Here is a 16,833-nt window from a genome sequence, read left to right on the forward strand (position 1 = left end):
CGGTTGTCGTTGGTAGCTAGTGTCTGGTGATCACTAGAGAGGACAATTAAGATATTTGGGAGTGAAATTTGAAAGTTGAGGTAAATTCGGTTAGTCTTATAGCAAGGGTAGGAACGTATTTTAAAATATAAATGTGGGCGTTACCGGAAGATTCGAGAGCGATGTTTAGCGTTCCACAAATTCTATTGATGCATATTGACATATGGTGCAAGTTTTAGGCTATTTGTTTACGGTTCCAAGTCTAGTACTAGTATAGCCCAAACTTGCCTGTACTCCAAAACATTCTCAAATATCTCAAGAATAACACAAAGTTCCCCAAAACCTCCCATGAATTTCATCTTCTGCAAAATTCCCCAAATTTGTCTACTGTTTCATTCGATTCATGCTTTCTCCTCCATTCACAACTTCTTTCTCTGATTTCCCGTCGTTTTCTAGGTAAATTTTCGACCTTTCTTGTTTTCCCGCCCAGAATTATTTGTCCTAGGGTTTGTTCATTGCTTTATCTCAAGTGTTCTTCGCAAAAATTAAAGTAGTTTCTCCTCTTTTTCTTTAATTTCGCAATTACTGGTTTTGTTATTAAATTTTGATTTTATTAGGCTTTTAATTTTCGCAATGTTTTTCGTTTTAAGTGTTTGAATATATTCCGAGTTTTCACTTTGTTTTTGCGAAGAATTGCTATGATTTAGCGTTGATGCATGTTGTTTGTGTTAATTGATGTTACTTGAGGAAATTAGGGTTATAAAAGTTAGAATTTCTGGGTTTAAGTTTTTGTGGTAAAATGACGAGGGAAAGAAGAAGAATGGTGGATAGACAAGATGGTGATGGTGGAAGAGAAATGGATTATGATGGGGAGAGAACTGAGGAAAGAGAACGCGGTAGTAGTCGGCATTTGGCTGATGAAGAGAGAGGGGTTGGTTTGGTTAGATTGAGCCGAAATAGTGATGAACAATTGCAGACATGTTCGCGGTTTAATGATCAGGATATTCCAACTAGGGATGGTTCTGCTGAAGAGAGAAGGGTTGGCTTGGTTAGAATGAGCCGAAATGGTGATGAACAATTGCGTACATTTTTGCAGTTTAATGATCAGGATATTCCAATTAGGGATGGTGCTGCTGAAGAGAGAAGGGTTGGCTTGGTTAGGATGAGCCGATATGGTGATGAACAATTGCAGACTTTTTCGCGGTTTAATGATCAGGATGTTCCAACTAGGGATGGTGCTGCTGAAGAGAGAGGGGTTGGCTTGGTGAGAATGAGCCGAAATGGTGATAAACAATTGCAGACATTTTCACGGTTTAATGATCATGATATTTTAATTAGGGATGGTGTTGCTGAAGAGACAGGGGTTGGCTTGGTTAGAATGAGCCGAAATGTTGATAGACAATTGCAGACATCTTCACGGTTTAATGATCAGGATATTCCAATTAGGGATGGTGATACAGCTTCGAAGTTTCAGTGGAAGAATTTGATGAGAGAATCAGGGAATTCTATGGTTGTTGATGAGAGAATCAGTGGGCATGCCAATAATGGTAGGGAAGTGATACTTGTTGAAGGCGAGGTGATTAGGAATTTACCAACTAATGAATATAATGCTCGTAATGCTGAATACCGTGGACGTACTAGGAATGTGACAAGTGTTTTGGATCAGGATCTGGGATATCATGGACATATTAGGAAGGCTATGACTGAACTTCCGGATGAAGGTGCTGAGTATCATAGGCAGAATAGGAATGTGACTGGTTTTCGGGTTGAGGATGCTGATTATAATGGACACACTAGGAATTTGACTGGTTTTCGGATTGCAAATGCTGATTATAATGGAAACACCACAAATATGATTGGTCATCCAGTTGAAGATGTCAAGTATAGTAGAAGCTCTAGGAAAGAGACTGGGCTTTCAGTCGAAGATGCTGAATATCATAGACGCACGAGTGTGATGGCTAGTCGTCCAGCTGAAGATGATGGGAGGTATCTGGCAAGGAACTATTCTCGGCATATGGATAGGGAATTTTCATTAGTGAAATCTTACGAGGAGGGAAATTATCATAGGTTTCAGGGTGAGGATAGCTCACGTAGTTTGACTCCACGTTCACAGTCTAGTGGTCAACATACCCCATTGCAAGGAATTACCTTTTCAAATTTGGACGATCCACGCCAAGTAGTTTTCCATCATCCTGCTAATGGGTTTGGAACTAGTGGGGATAATCCATCTTCAAGTTGCTATGTTTCCCATGGCATATTATACTCTAAAGCTGGTACAAATGCTTTATCTATTTCAAATAATGATGGTGTCTATCTAAGAGCAGGGCATAATTCAAGCACGGGCAGGCATGCGGAGTGCATGCATTCAGAGAGTCAAAGGTCTGGAAAGAATTATAGAAGAGCTTTATCAGAAGATGTCTATGACAAATATGAGAATGTCCAAGATTACAATAACTATGGAGAAACATTTGGAAATGACACTTTAAATCCTGCCTTGCCCAGACATAAAGATGATAGACGACATAGTTCTGATCACACACTGCGAGAGGCACCTATCACGTATGTCAATGACTTTATAACGACTGCCCATGAGATAGAATATGGTGGGGTTGAATTGAAACCAATTAATAGCTATCGTGAACATCAAACACGGGCTAATTATGAAACAACACCTCATGAAGAAGAGTATCCTTATGAAATTGATGCATATGGTGTATCATATGAAGACCAAACAGGGAACTATTCAACTTTAGAGGAAGGAACTCTAACTGTTGATGAAGATCCACAGCAGGTATTGAGGTCAAGAGATTTTGATTTGCATGACCATCCCAAGAAAATTTCTAAAAGAAAGCGTGGGTTAGTTGGAAAGATGAGTGGGTCCATGCACAGAACTTCTACCTTGGGTGGTAAAGGTGCTTTGAGCTATGATAATAGGCTTTTAACTGCTGAGCTTGATAATGAGTTAGGTCACTCAAATAGGAGTTCAAGTCATTATTTACATTCAAATGAAACTGCAAGAAAGCCTAAAACTAAATCTAAGCAGCCATTTGGTGGTTTGTCCAAGAAATTGCAAAGCCGTTTAAGCAATCCTAGTGAAACTGACAGCAATGATATAAAAAGCCGGCTGAAGTTCCCTCATTTCATACCTCGTTGTTACGGACCTAAGGCCTCGAAATTTTTGAAGGGAAATGATAAAAGCACTGTCAAGCCTTCTCTGAATGTTAACCACATTGATTCACAACCTCATGGCAAAGAAAAATGCAACAGCACTAGAAAGAGGCTCAAGCGACCATCTTTTATGGATGTTTCTCCATCTGATACTCCAGCTTTATATTCTGGAGACATAGAGTCTCAGCAGAAGCTAGCTGCTAAAAACTCTGGAAGTACAAAAGAGGCAGGTCCTCCACAAGATGCTGATCCAGACCATTCAATACTCACGGTGAAACCCATGGAGAAAGATCCTCCAGAAAACTCTGAAGAACTTAAGCGTCAGGTGGACCATTGGTGTTTAAAATGCATGCTTTACTTGAATACAAACCTAGGTCGACAGAAAAAGTTCAAGGAGCAAGGAAAAGCTGGTACATTGAAGTGCGTTATATGTTCCAGGTCTGTCTTGACATTAATTTGATTCTCTTTAAATAGAAGCCTTGCTACTAAGTGAATTGTTTGATTTATACAGTTGTTTTTGGCTATTAAATATTCAGTATGATTTAATGCATTGTAAATAGATGCCTGGTATTTTGAAGCTTTATCATTATAAAAATAAGGGTAGCTCTTGATGATTTGATACTGAGAGCTAGTTGCCATTATAGGCAAAAAAAAACCTATGTTAAGCAGTGAACTGAGCCCTGAGACCGAGGATCTCTCTTTCCTCCTTATTTATCTATTTATTTCTTAGGACTTTAGGAGGGCTGGACAATGTGCAAACATTGCTGATCTTAAAGTATTTACCTAAGTTTTGACACTGGAATATATATATCTTATCTTCTTATGATTAAGTTTTCTAAAATATGAAACCTGTTTAGAATCCTTATTTTGAATCATTCTTTTGGCCATTGCTGTTTGACACTCCCCTTTTGAGCATTATTTGTGTTATTCTTAAGTTAGCTTCCTTCTCTTTTCTTTGTGTGAGCTTGTTACATCTATCATCTCCCTTGTTTCTTTGTCCGTAGTGGTGTAAATTTGTCCTTTTGTTCTATTTTTTTTATGCTTCCAATTTTGGGTTTAGTAGTTGTTGCAACTCTTGCAAGCCTTGTAGTATTATCAAGAATAAGTTTTTAAGGTGCTGGTGCTAAATATGTTTATTTGAACAAAAGCTGGACTCAGATCACCTGGATGCTACTAACTGTTCTTTAGCAAATTAACTTACTGTTGTTATGTGCCTTTTTTCAACAGCTCTAAAGAGTTTATTCAAACAAAAGATGTTGCAGCACATGCATTCACATCTGTTAAGATTGGGTTTAGAGCAGCACACCTAGGGTTTCATAGAGCTCTATGTATCTTAATGGGATGGGATCCAACAGTTGCTTCGAATGGCCGGTGGATTTGTCAGTCTTTACCTGATGCAGAAGCTTGGGCTTTAAAGGAGGATATTATTATTTGGCCTCCTGTTGTCATCATTCACAATGGTTCTGCTAGAGACTTCTATAACAATGAGCAAGTGAAGATTTCAATTGAGCAAGTTGAGAATAGTTTGAGAGGTAAGCAATTAATCTCTCAACACCCCCGCTCCCTTTTATTTCTTTTTTTCTCCTAGCTTCCATCCTCTTTTTTGTTCTCTTTCCTTCCAATATTAGCTCCAATTAAACTGGCCATTATTTTGCTTGGGTGAGGCTCTTCATGTGGTACGAATCCAAGTTTTATTGCTGAACCTATGATTTAAATTTGTTCACTATCTCGAGTACAACTTGATTGGTTACCCTTTCGTTTGTTGCCTGATGACAATATGACCTGATGAAGTTGGTTTGTTCTACTATGCATATATATTTTAATTATAATTTTTATACATCTTCGTGCAATATTTTACAATCTACTACATGGTAAATTATGTTGCTTGATCCTTCTCTTGTGTCTTTGGTGGTGTGTTTCCGGCATGTCCTTCAGATATGGGTTTGAGTGAAGAAAAGACCACAATATGCCATGGAAAACCTGGAAATCCAAATATTATATTGGCAAAGTTCAATGGAACTCTTTCCGGCTTGCAAGAAGCAGAAGGACTTCATAATGTTTTTTCTCAGAAAAAGCATGGAAGGGCTGAGCTTCAAGAGATAGATGCTGGAATTGGGAGCAATGAGGTAGATTCTCAAAAGCCAGAAGACAAGGCAGAAGATTCACTATATGGCTATCTCGGGATTGTGGAGGACTTTGACAAACTGAATTATGATATGAGGCGACATTGTGTTGCAAAGAGTAAGAAGGATATTCTTGCTTGCATGGATACTGCTAGCTAATAGTTGAAGAGAAGCTGCAGCATGCCACAGCTGGATGACTGTGTTTTGGTTCAACCTTTTTTTTTTTTGTCAGCTCAATTGTAAAGTTTCATGAAGCTACTATATCTTTGCAGTCCTCTTCCTCATATCCTCGGCCTCGTCCCAAGATTAACTTTTTTTTTGAACCATTTGGTTTCCGGTGCAAGTCCTAGTTAGTTGACAATCAGAATTAGAGTGCCAAAATCAATTTTTTGGAGTGCCAAAAATGTGGATAAATGGGTTTTTTTTTTGTTGGTTGGCACATATATATGTAGACAGTAGACAACTTGTTTACTCTGTTTCAACTCTTTCTAGCATCTATGAACAAATACTCCGTACATTTTATCATGGTCATATCCTGGTTGCAATTCAAAGGCAAAACAAAATAATCAATCAGCAAAACCCGAACATATCAGCAATATTGGAGTAATTAAACAATGTATTCCCAAATTATGAACAACACAATACACCAATTCATGCTATATTTGCATTACTTGTATAAGTATGAACTTTAGAGATCAAGAAAGACAATAATTCACAGAGTTCCTATTACTCTATAAACTCAACTATGGCTCAATAATTTAGGATGGCATATCGGCTCTAGTATTATAAAATGCTTTGAGTAAAAATTGTGTCATGAAGTATACGAGTACTCAATTACGAATAACAATACTGTGATACGAATTAGGGAGTATCGTTTAGCTAATAGGATTATATACGATTTGCATTTTTTTTTTAAGACAAACCAAGTAAGGTATGAAGAATATACGATTTGCAACAATTCTAAGAGTATGAAAGTGACATAAATCTGGGTAGGGTCTGCACCCACATTTGATAAACAATCTCGTTAACTCAATGACTAAACGACGTCGTGGCGATATTCTAGTAGCCTCTTCTCTCTCCTTCCTCTGTTTCCTACAAAGTGCAACCAGAGTAACGAACCAGAGGCAACCGCCGTATTTCCAATTTCCAATATCTTAAAATACTCCATTTTTATACATTTATTCATTTCTATCTTCATAAATGGTGAACAAATTCATTATACATCATCGACCAAGATAATCAATCAAAATCCCTCTTTTTATCAGCTATGATTCAGGTAATTTTAATATCAAATTTTCCCATGAATTTTTTGTCTGTTTGATGAAATTATAGTGGAAGATTTGTGTTTTTTGTATATAAAGATTACAACTTTTCCCTTTTTTGCGTGATTATGAATTTGATGACTGCTTGATTGCTTTGTGGTTTGATGAGGTGCGGAAATTACATACGTTATCTTATTTGATGAACTTGCAGATTATTTTGCAACTGGGTTAGTATTTAATCTCATATTTTATATAACAATATATGGGTCAGTAGTTATGATTTATGCGTATGTATTAATATTATACAAGTTCTCTTGTTTTGGTGTATACCGAGTGAGACGTGTAGACGGAATTTATTCCCAAGTCTTGTATACGACCCCGAGACTCTAATTATCTAGTCTGCATCCACTTATGTCAGTATTTTATTACTTGTGTTTTTTTTAACTTGGTGATGATAAATATTTTCTTGTTTAATCTATTTAGTTTAGGTAATTTTTGTTTTGAATTGTTTTCTAGTTGAGCTCATGATGTGGGATTTTTTTGGTAGGTACCCAAATTATTAAAAATATTATTAGAAGTACAAATTGAGTGAAAAAAGATCAGGAATGGCTATTGCAGAAGGAATTTTGCATTGTTTTTCTGGGCCTGCTCTTTGGCATCCAATCCTTCAATCTGATTCTGTTCTTAAATTCAACTTGAGCTACTCAGGTTTTTTGTCATGTACTAAAAGGTTAAAGGGTTCAAGGGGGAAGAGAAATCTCCTGAAATTCGATAGTTGTTTCCGGAGGATAAACTATGTTCCTCCTCGGAGAAGTAGTAGAATTAAGAGGCTTGATTGTTTGAGTTCAGATAGTTTAAATGGACCCTTGTATTCTAGTGGGGGTGACAAGTTCAATCCAAATTCAAATGATGTTAATGCTAGTCTACATGTTAATGAAGTCATATCTAGTGAAAAGTTAGCTGCTGCTGCAGCAAAAAGTGAGAAAGCATTGAGGGTTAATGCGGATTCAATAGAGGATGAGGCGTGGGAGCTACTTAGAGAATCCATTGTTTACTATTGTGGTAGTCCTGTGGGAACGATTGCAGCTAATGATCCAACCTCCACTAGTATTTTGAACTATGATCAGGTCTTCATCCGTGACTTTGTGCCTTCTGCAATAGCATTTCTTTTGAAGGGCGAGTATGAAATTGTTCGGAACTTCATCCTTCACACCCTTCAATTGCAGGTATGTATGATATGTCTTCCATCATAATTTATCAAAGGTTATTATTTAGCCATAATATTGTACCTTGGTTACAAGATCTTAAGTGATTCATCTTAATAGTTTTGGTTAATCTCTCATATGGAATTTCTTACATCTCTTGGAAAAATATCATGAGAAGTATTTGGGAGATTGTACAACCATTGCCTTGCTCCTCTTTATTTTTGAATATATATGAACTATGTTACTCAAACTCAGTTTCAAGTGTCAGACACGGCATTTTTTTACCTCAAAATGGAGGTACTCTGTAGTACTTGAGGTAAAACAAAGACTATGAGTAGCATAATATATGTGAGTGGTTTTGCATAATTGACACATTTCATTGTAAATGTACATGCTAACTTTATGAAAAAGGGGGTGAGAATTAAGAGAAGGATAGTATGGCTTGGTTCTATGCCCTGATATTGCAATCCATGTCATATTCATTGATTTGGTATATGTGACCATGAAGATAGGAGAGCTTCAACCTCATATTCACATTTCTATGGTATATCTGTGACATATATGCTTAGTCGCTTCTGATATTCCTTCTTTTGGCTTATTGACGAGAGATCTTAATGGCTTGTGTCATCCCAGAGCTGGGAGAAAACCATGGACTGCCATAGTCCAGGGCAAGGGTTGATGCCTGCTAGTTTTAAGGTACGAACTATTGCCCTAGATAGCGATGATTCTGCCACTGAAGAAGTACTAGATCCTGATTTTGGTGAGGCAGCAATTGGCCGTGTTGCTCCAGTTGACTCTGGTTGGTGTACAAGTTCTTGAGATCTAATAGTTGTTTTGAAATAAGGGCTGGTTTATGAGCTGGTTCTTACTTCTATGTTTCTTGCTATGACTTTTATTCAGGACTTTGGTGGATTATAATGTTGCGAGCGTATGGAAAATGCACTGGGGATCTTTCAGTACAACAAAGGATTGATGTTCAGACTGGAATGAAAATGATTTTGAAGCTATGTCTTGCTGATGGTTTTGACATGTTTCCAACTCTGCTGGTGACTGATGGCTCTTGCATGATAGATCGTCGTATGGGAATTCACGGCCACCCCCTTGAAATTCAGGTGGATTTCATATTTCATTTAGTCATTTGGATTAATCGATCAATGTTGATATTCTTGAAAATTCAGGCTGATTGTCTTTTGATATACTTTACTTCAAAATTTTCATCCCCATTTCAAAGCGATATAGTCTCTCATAGCTTAAATTCTTTTAACATCTACCTATTTTTGTAGGCATTGTTTTATTCAGCATTGCTCTGTGCACGTGAGATGCTCACTACTGAAGATGGATCAGATGAAATTATAAGAGCACTTAACAGTCGGTTGTTTGCACTATCATTTCACATCAGGGAGTACTACTGGATTGATATGAGGAAACTCAATGAAATTTACCGTTACAAGACTGAAGAATATTCTTTTGATGCAGTAAACAAGTTCAATATCTACCCTGATCAAATCCCACCATGGTTAGCAGAGTGGATGCCTGAAAAAGGTGGGTATCTGATAGGAAACCTGCAACCTGCTCACATGGATTTCAGATTCTTCTCACTCGGAAACTTCTGGTCAATAGTAAGCAATCTGGCAACACCAACTCAATCACATGCCATATTAGATTTTGTTGAAGCAAAGTGGGCTGATCTCGTGGCAGATATGCCCTTCAAAATTTGTTATCCTGCCCTTGAAGACCAAGAGTGGCGAATTGTCACAGGAGGTGATCCAAAGAACACGTAATGTGCTTACTTGTTTTTTTTTTTTTGTTTTTACTAGTCCCACAATTTGGCTTCGTGATCTTAAGCTCATGTTGTTTCTCGTGCAGTCCTTGGTCATATCACAATGCAGGTTCATGGCCTACTTTGCTCTGGCAGGTCAGTTAATACTGTCTCAATAATTGGAAAAAAGACATTTGCCAGAGGAAAAAAGTCGCCTGAATTAGAATGTAACTTAGGACACGGACACCCTATAGAGGTAATTGTGGTATTAAACATTGAGACAGAATAGAGAGAGCAAATAATATCATGTTGACTGACAAATAGAATAGAATAAGAAGTAGGGAATAAGCATATCCATTTCAAGCCTTATTTTCAAATTTCCTTGCATGCAGTTTCAAATTTCCAGGTAGTGCTTTAAAATATTATATAAAATGATTCCGGGAGAAGTGTTATGCGAGTAATAAATTGGGCAAACAGCTGACAGAAGTTCTACAACATTGTTTCAGCTAACTGTGGCATGCATCAAGATGAACAGACCAGAGATCGCAGAGAAAGCTGTGAAAATTGCTGAGCAACGTTTATCAAGAGACAGATGGCCTGAATATTATGACACAAAGGGAGCTAGGTTCATTGGTAAACAGGCGCGCATGTTTCAGACATGGTCTATCGCAGGTTATCTGGTGGCCAAACTCCTCCTTGCCCAACCTCAGAAGGCGAAGATCTTGATAAATGAAGAGGACTTGGATCTTGTTAATGCTTTCTCTTCTATTAGTGCTAACTCACAGAGTAGAAAACGATCTAGAAAAGGACACAAACGGAGTTACATTGTCTGAGTTGCAAGGCACCTTTCACTGGATGAATTAGCCACCTTATACAGTCAGTTCAAGTGCAAGAATCAGAGCAAGTGTTGTTTCATTGAAAATAATATATCAGTTGTGTAACATCATTTTCTTATATATTGGTATGATATGAATTAAGTTTCAAAATACAAATCTAGATGGGGAGCTAATGACTTTCATGATTCATGCCTCTGTTGTAAATATATTGTGGCATGACTCAAAATACTTTTTAATAAAAATGCAGATATGTTTTACATTACCCCAAATAAATGATTTGGCTTGACGATACAACCGGCTTATATACTTATACAGTCCTTCAGGAGTCTATTGAACGCTCACTCCAGCATTACCAAGCAGATAGACAACAAACTCCAAGAAACAACACTATTTTAAAAGCGAGGCTCCAAGCTAGTAAAGGGATCGATCTCTACTGACAGCGATAAAACATTACTAGTTGACTAGTTGTAGCTTGTAGGATGTAATGATGTACATTTAGGGATCATCATGTAGAACATAATATGGATCTTGGATTCCCTGCATAACATTTTGGTGAAATAATCTATAGACATTTCATAACATGGTTCTAAAGACATTTTAACCATGATTAGTGTGTTGTATATTACTTTGATATAATTATATATGTTGAAAACAAAATTTAATTTGGTAATTCAAGGTGGATCTTGGGGTGGGTAAAGTAGTTGGTGGAACGAGTAAGATGGGTATTAAACTGATGTGGATACTCAAGGTAATTCAAGGTGGATCTTGGGGTGGGTAAAGTAGGTGGTGGAGCAGAGATGGGATAAATATTGTAATGTAACCACCACAAGTAATGGAACAAGAATACATTTGCATCTACACCATCCAATTGACATTATCAATATGTGACCCATTATTTGCAGGTCTGGGCAGATGTTTTGTACCAAAAATGGAGCATAGGCTACCTGGCCTTCCTCAATTTGTTTTAAGTTACTTGAGACTAAGGTTTCAAAAGCTCAGAGCAACTTTAGATCGAATTTGGCAGGTTTGGGCAGAACTCTGAAGGCATACTCTGGCAGTCTGGCTCAGGGCGGGCAATTTTTGCCATGGCCTCGCCAGCCCATGGTCACCTGTACTAAGAGATCTTGCATTACTGCATTAGCCATGTAGGTAGGTCTCGAGTTTATAGTATCAGTTAGCCTACATACCTTCCTCTGATATAGTTCATACTATACTACAACATTTACAAGGGATGATGTAAATTGTAAAGTATGGCAGATTTGAGACTTAACATTGAGCTGAAGCAGTTGTCTACAATCAGTATCTTTACAATCTCTAAATTCAACCTTTTACAAGTTTATTTCCCATTTACATAGTCAAATCTCAAACACTCGAACCTTCTGGTCCCTCCCCAATCAACTCCTTACATATAGGAGCCTCAACAGGACAGGGTCATTACTGCTGTCATTCATCCATGAAATTTTGCAGTATAAACAAGCTTAAAATGGGCACGAAATCCTTAAGTCTGACGGCTTTCTGTCAGTATGGATTCCAACAGAGACTCACAAGCATCTTCAAGAAGATCTATAACCTGTAGAAGTCGGTAAAAGATTGACAAACGCTTATCAGTATAACAATTAATGAAGTTTCTGCAAAATTCAATAAGAAGCAATGTATTCCAAAGTAAAATTCAGGAGTGTGTGTGTGTGTGTGGTGGTGGTGGTGGTGGGTGGGTGGGTGGGTGGGGGGGGGGGGGGGGGGGCTGTCAGCCATGAATGAAGATGGCGTAAATCATTATGTGTCTTCTTAATTTATTTGGTTTCTTACCTCCCAGAAATAGTCAATATTAAGGTGAAAACTTGGAATAGACATGTTTGCATTTCTCTTTTTCAATTCTCAAAATATTTTTCAATTAAGAAGAATGCATAACATAAACTAGCTCAGATCTTTCTTTCTTTCTTTCAAAAAACAAAAAACTCCTCAATCACAAAGATTGCTCACAATCAGTGAAATGGGTCCAATGGGAAGTGTCTACTGATTACTGTTATCTATCTCTTGACCAATCGCAAGCAACCTCACGTGACAAAGGAGTTGCAATGAAACTAAATGAAGCCTATAAAGAACAAACTACCAAGGGAAGTGTAAAGCAAGCAACAGAGAGAAATCAGATTACAATGACATATGACTAAATACAGTGCAGTCAGAGTACACCAGTAACTAATGGTCTCAATAAACATACTATAATGATCATTGATCAAAGTGAGGCTAGCCACACCAACCTAACTTCCATCCCTTAAAAGTTAAAAGTGAAAGGCAGTGGTTAAAATCATAAGAATATCTGCCTGATGGAGTGGTGGCTGATTTGCCAAAGGCAAGAACCAATCACACCAAGAGACAACACATCTAACAGCTCTACCAATTCTAAGGATCTCAAATATTCTGTTATTGAGACTAACTACATGCCCCAAACTTGGCTACATTTAATAATACTCATTCTGCGTTTCTGCCTCTATAAGACAGGCCACATTTAAATTGAGTCATTCTCACTTTTTTAAGGTAAGGAGCTATATGTTTCAAAAAAAAAAAAATAAAAAAATAAAATAAAAACTATAATATCACAAGTTCATAATTATCCTTTATAATGTAAACTTTTACATCTCCACTACCAAAGCAGTATACAGTGGATCTTTGGAACTCTTAGATATCAATTATGGAGGATTTTTAACAATATAGGATAGAACAAAGCTTAACTTAGTCCTAAAAGTAGCCTATATGTTGGGAGTTGGGGCGAATTATACTAGGAATGTGGTAGATTATTATGAAGAGGTGTAAATTTATGACTTACTTGAAGTGAAAACAAGAGTGTGCCACATCGGAATGGCTACAACTCCTATAAGGAGCCAAAACAAAGAGAGAGGTCGCGAAATAGTTAGAAAACAATGTAAAGTTCAAGTTATACACATAATCTCAGGCCAAGTACGAGGCTAAGCTGCAAGGGTTAAATTGCAGTAGTGCTGTTCTGAGAAAGAAGAATATGCTTGTTAGAGCATCATCATCATGCCCTGGCTCATTATCTAATTGCTAGGGCATAACTATATGTTTAACAGTTCCTATAAGTTCACCATGTTGTGCAATTTCAAATATCATAGACTATGATTAATGCTGTCTTATTACGACAACTCAATCAGAAATAGAAGTTTCGATTTTATACACTTGATTGTTACGGTTAAAATATTCAGAAAATCAGCCAAATGTGAACTTATGCATTATCAAACTACTAGAAGTAAAGTGATCAAGCATACTTTTTCAAAGCCTTGTTGTCCACCGTAATAAGGGTCTGGTACTTCAGTTTCGTCGTGTTTCTTGCAATAGGAGCACATTAGCTTAACCTAGATTGCCATTAAAAACAGAAATCCCAGATTTGAGAATTCAATCAAATAGTAACATATGAGCTTAAACAATCAGATTTATCATTTATGACTAACAAACATTTAACCTTTTTATCAGCATCAGGAGGGAGGTTGTTTCTTTGTTTCCACTTATCAAATGCCTCCAGTATGTCAGCTACAAACAACCATCAATAAAATAAAAGCACACATACACAAATTAAAATAGCTCATTTGTACCAAATAAATGGTCATCTTGGTAGTGTAATTTAAACAAATAATGTGACAACTAAATTGGAACTGATATAGTTCTAGTATTATACAGTATCACCCACCTCTATTAGACTTATCCATTGCAAGAATGAGATCAAAATCCTTAAAATCGGACGGCCGAATTGGCCTTGATATTGAAGTAATTTCAATCCCACGCCTCTTTGCAGTTGATCTCATCCTTGAATCAGCTGGGTTACCCTTCAAAATCATAAATTTTTTTTTTTAATAAAAACCAAAAAACTCAAACATCAAAACTCATAAATTCTATGAAAAAATCCATTTATAATAATCAAATATTGCTCAAACTAAACACAAATTCCAAATATTACCTCATGATAATCAATGGTGCCTGCAGAATCAATTGTGAAATTAGAGTCAAGGCCTCTTTTTTTAACCAAATCTCTGAAAACCCCCTCAGCAGCTGGGCTTCTACAGATATTCCCTAAACAAACAAAGAGAACAGAGAAAGGCTTGGTTTCAGTAGATGAAGGAGTTTCAGAGGAAGCCATTGATGAAAATGAAGAAGCTTGGATAATGGGTCTGATTCTAAAAGAGCAATTACTAGTAAAGTTTAGATTTTGAAGAGAGAATTGAGATGGGCATGAAATTAGAGCAAAAGGGTATTGAGGTATAAGAGAGAAATGAGTGGAATGACAGAATTGGGAATTTACAATTGGTGCCAACCTAGTGTTACAGTGTAAGGCCTGCATTTTTTTTCTGGGTTGGAAGAAAGGTGTTGTGTTAATAATTTGATGGTGTTTTGGGGGTTTTGAAGGTTTTGGATTGGTCTATGATATGGATTATCCATATTTGTTTGTTTGTTAGTTTTGTTGTTGGTCTATGATATGGAAGAAAAGTATTGGATCAAATGGGTTTTCGGTTACGATAAGTCAGGTTACAGGTCACTAGTTTCACCCTATTTTTTCGAGTACAGTCTGGGTTCAGATATTTGTCCATTAAGGTCGGGTTCTCGGGTTAGGTCAGTTTTTGACAACGCTAGCTATAACCCACACTTTTTGAGGAAATTTTGAGGTTTCGAGGCCCGGTGGCAAAAAAGTATTGAGACCCTAGGTGATATATCTCGGGGTCATATCATGCCGTTTGAAACCATATATGATCATTATATGTTGTCATAAACGTAGGTGGTAGGCTTGAGTTTACAAAATCAATGCAAGTTGTGAACGGGTAAAATGTCCGTTTAAAGGCATATTGGATGGTTCCACCGACCCAATTGGACACCCAAAGGGTATTAGGGACCATGGTAATCATCTCGGCAATTTTTATTTCCTAGCGAAAAAAGGTCAAAAATTACAAAATTCAAGGTTACAATCCAAGCTTTTTAGGAAATTTTGAGTTTTAGGGGCCCAGTAGCGAGCCTTGAGACCCTAACGGATACATCTCGGGTCGTATAATGCCGTTTGAAACCATATATGATCATTATATATTGAAATAAACGTCCGTGATAGGCTTCAGTTTACTAAATCGGTGCAAGTTGCGAACGAGTAAAACGACCGTTTCAGGACATATTGGATGGTTCCACCGACCCAATTGGACTCCCGGAGAATATTAGGGACCATGATAAACTTCTCGGAAATTTTTATTTCCGGGCGTAAAAAGGTTAGAAAATTACAAAATCAAAGGCTATAATCCACGCTTTTTAAGGAAATTTTGAGGTTTAGGGCCCGGTGGCGAAAAGTGTTGAGACGCTAGGGGATATATCTCGGTGTCATATAATGCCGTTTGAAACCGTATATGAACATTATATGTTGTCATAAACGTTCGTGGTAGGCTTGAGTTTATGAAACCACTACAAGTTGTGAACTAGTAAAATGATCGTTTAAGGGCATATTGGATGGTTCCACCGACCCAATTGGACTCTTAGAGGGTATTAGGGACCATGGTAAAAATCTCGACAACTTTTATTTCCGGGCGATAAAAGGTCAAAAGATTACAAAATTGAAGGCTATAATCCACGATTTTTGATAAAATTTTAAATGTTTCGGGGCCCGGTAACCAAAAGCCTTGAGGCCGCTAAGGGTACATCTCGGGGTCATATAATGCCGTTTGAAACCATATATGATCATCATATGTTGTCATAAACGTCCGTGGTAGGCTTGAGTTTACGAAATCACTTCAAGTTGTGAATGGGTAAAATGATCGTTTAACAGCATATTGGATGGTTCCGCCGACCCAATTGGAATACTAGAGGGTATTAGAGACCATAACAAAGATCTCGGCAACTTTTATTTCCAGACGAAAAATGGTCAAAAAATTACAAAATTGAAAGCTATAATAATAATCCACGCTTTTTGAGGAAATTTTGAGGTTTCGAAGCCTAGTGGTGAAAACAGTTGAGTCCCTAAGGTATATATCTCGGGGTCAAATAATGCCGTTTAAAACCATATATGATAATTATATGTTGTCATAAACGTACGTGCAGTGGTAGGCTTGAGTTTACAAAATCACTTCAAGTTGTGAACCGATAAAATGACCGTTTAAGAGCATATTGGACTGTTCCACCAACCCAATTTGACTCCCGGAGGATATAAGGGACCATGGTAAATTTCTCTGCAATTTTTATTTCCGGACGAAATAAGTTTTAAAAATTACAAAATTGAAGGCTATAATCCACGCTTTTTTTTGAGGTTTCAGGGCACAGTGGCGAAAAGTCTTGAAACCCTAAGGGATACATCTCGGGGTCATATAATGCCATTTGAAACCATATATGATCATTATATGTTATCATAAACGTTCGTGGTAGGCTTGAGTTTACAAAATCAGTGCAAGTTGCGAACGCGTAAAATGACCATTTAAGGTCATATTGGATGGTTCCACCGACCCAATTGGACTCTTGGAGGGTATT

The 16,833-nt window shown here is 37.3% G+C and overlaps 3 protein-coding genes across 3 annotated transcripts; 2 read left to right on the top strand and 1 right to left on the bottom strand.

Moving 5' to 3' along the window:
• The first annotated feature begins 282 nt into the window (after positions 1–282).
• On the top strand, positions 283–5,801 carry LOC145618548 (uncharacterized). The gene is made up of 3 exons (XM_081673319.1): positions 283–3,585; positions 4,375–4,679; positions 5,083–5,801. The coding sequence occupies exons 1-3, from the start codon at positions 779–781 to the stop codon at positions 5,427–5,429; spliced, it is 3,459 nt and encodes a 1,152-aa protein (XP_081529445.1). The 5' UTR covers positions 283–778; the 3' UTR covers positions 5,430–5,801.
• Positions 5,802–6,328: 527 nt separating this feature from the next.
• LOC145616345 (neutral/alkaline invertase 3, chloroplastic-like) lies at positions 6,329–10,574 on the top strand. The gene is made up of 7 exons (XM_081671051.1): positions 6,329–6,546; positions 7,080–7,758; positions 8,371–8,536; positions 8,638–8,849; positions 9,021–9,514; positions 9,604–9,652; positions 10,003–10,574. The coding sequence occupies exons 2-7, from the start codon at positions 7,138–7,140 to the stop codon at positions 10,327–10,329; spliced, it is 1,869 nt and encodes a 622-aa protein (XP_081527177.1). The 5' UTR covers positions 6,329–6,546; positions 7,080–7,137; the 3' UTR covers positions 10,330–10,574.
• Positions 10,575–11,569: 995 nt separating this feature from the next.
• On the bottom strand, positions 11,570–14,743 carry LOC145618026 (uncharacterized). The gene is made up of 5 exons (XM_081672802.1): positions 14,300–14,743; positions 14,033–14,168; positions 13,808–13,875; positions 13,614–13,700; positions 11,570–11,902 (listed from the first exon to the last, which is right to left on the bottom strand). The coding sequence occupies exons 1-5, from the start codon at positions 14,678–14,680 to the stop codon at positions 11,831–11,833; spliced, it is 744 nt and encodes a 247-aa protein (XP_081528928.1). The 5' UTR covers positions 14,681–14,743; the 3' UTR covers positions 11,570–11,830.
• Positions 14,744–16,833: the final 2,090 nt, after the last annotated feature.

Source organism: Chenopodium album, chromosome 26 (assembly GCF_948465745.1).
Source record: "Chenopodium album chromosome 26, dcCheAlbu1.1, whole genome shotgun sequence".
NCBI lineage: Eukaryota > Viridiplantae > Streptophyta > Magnoliopsida > Caryophyllales > Amaranthaceae > Chenopodium > Chenopodium album.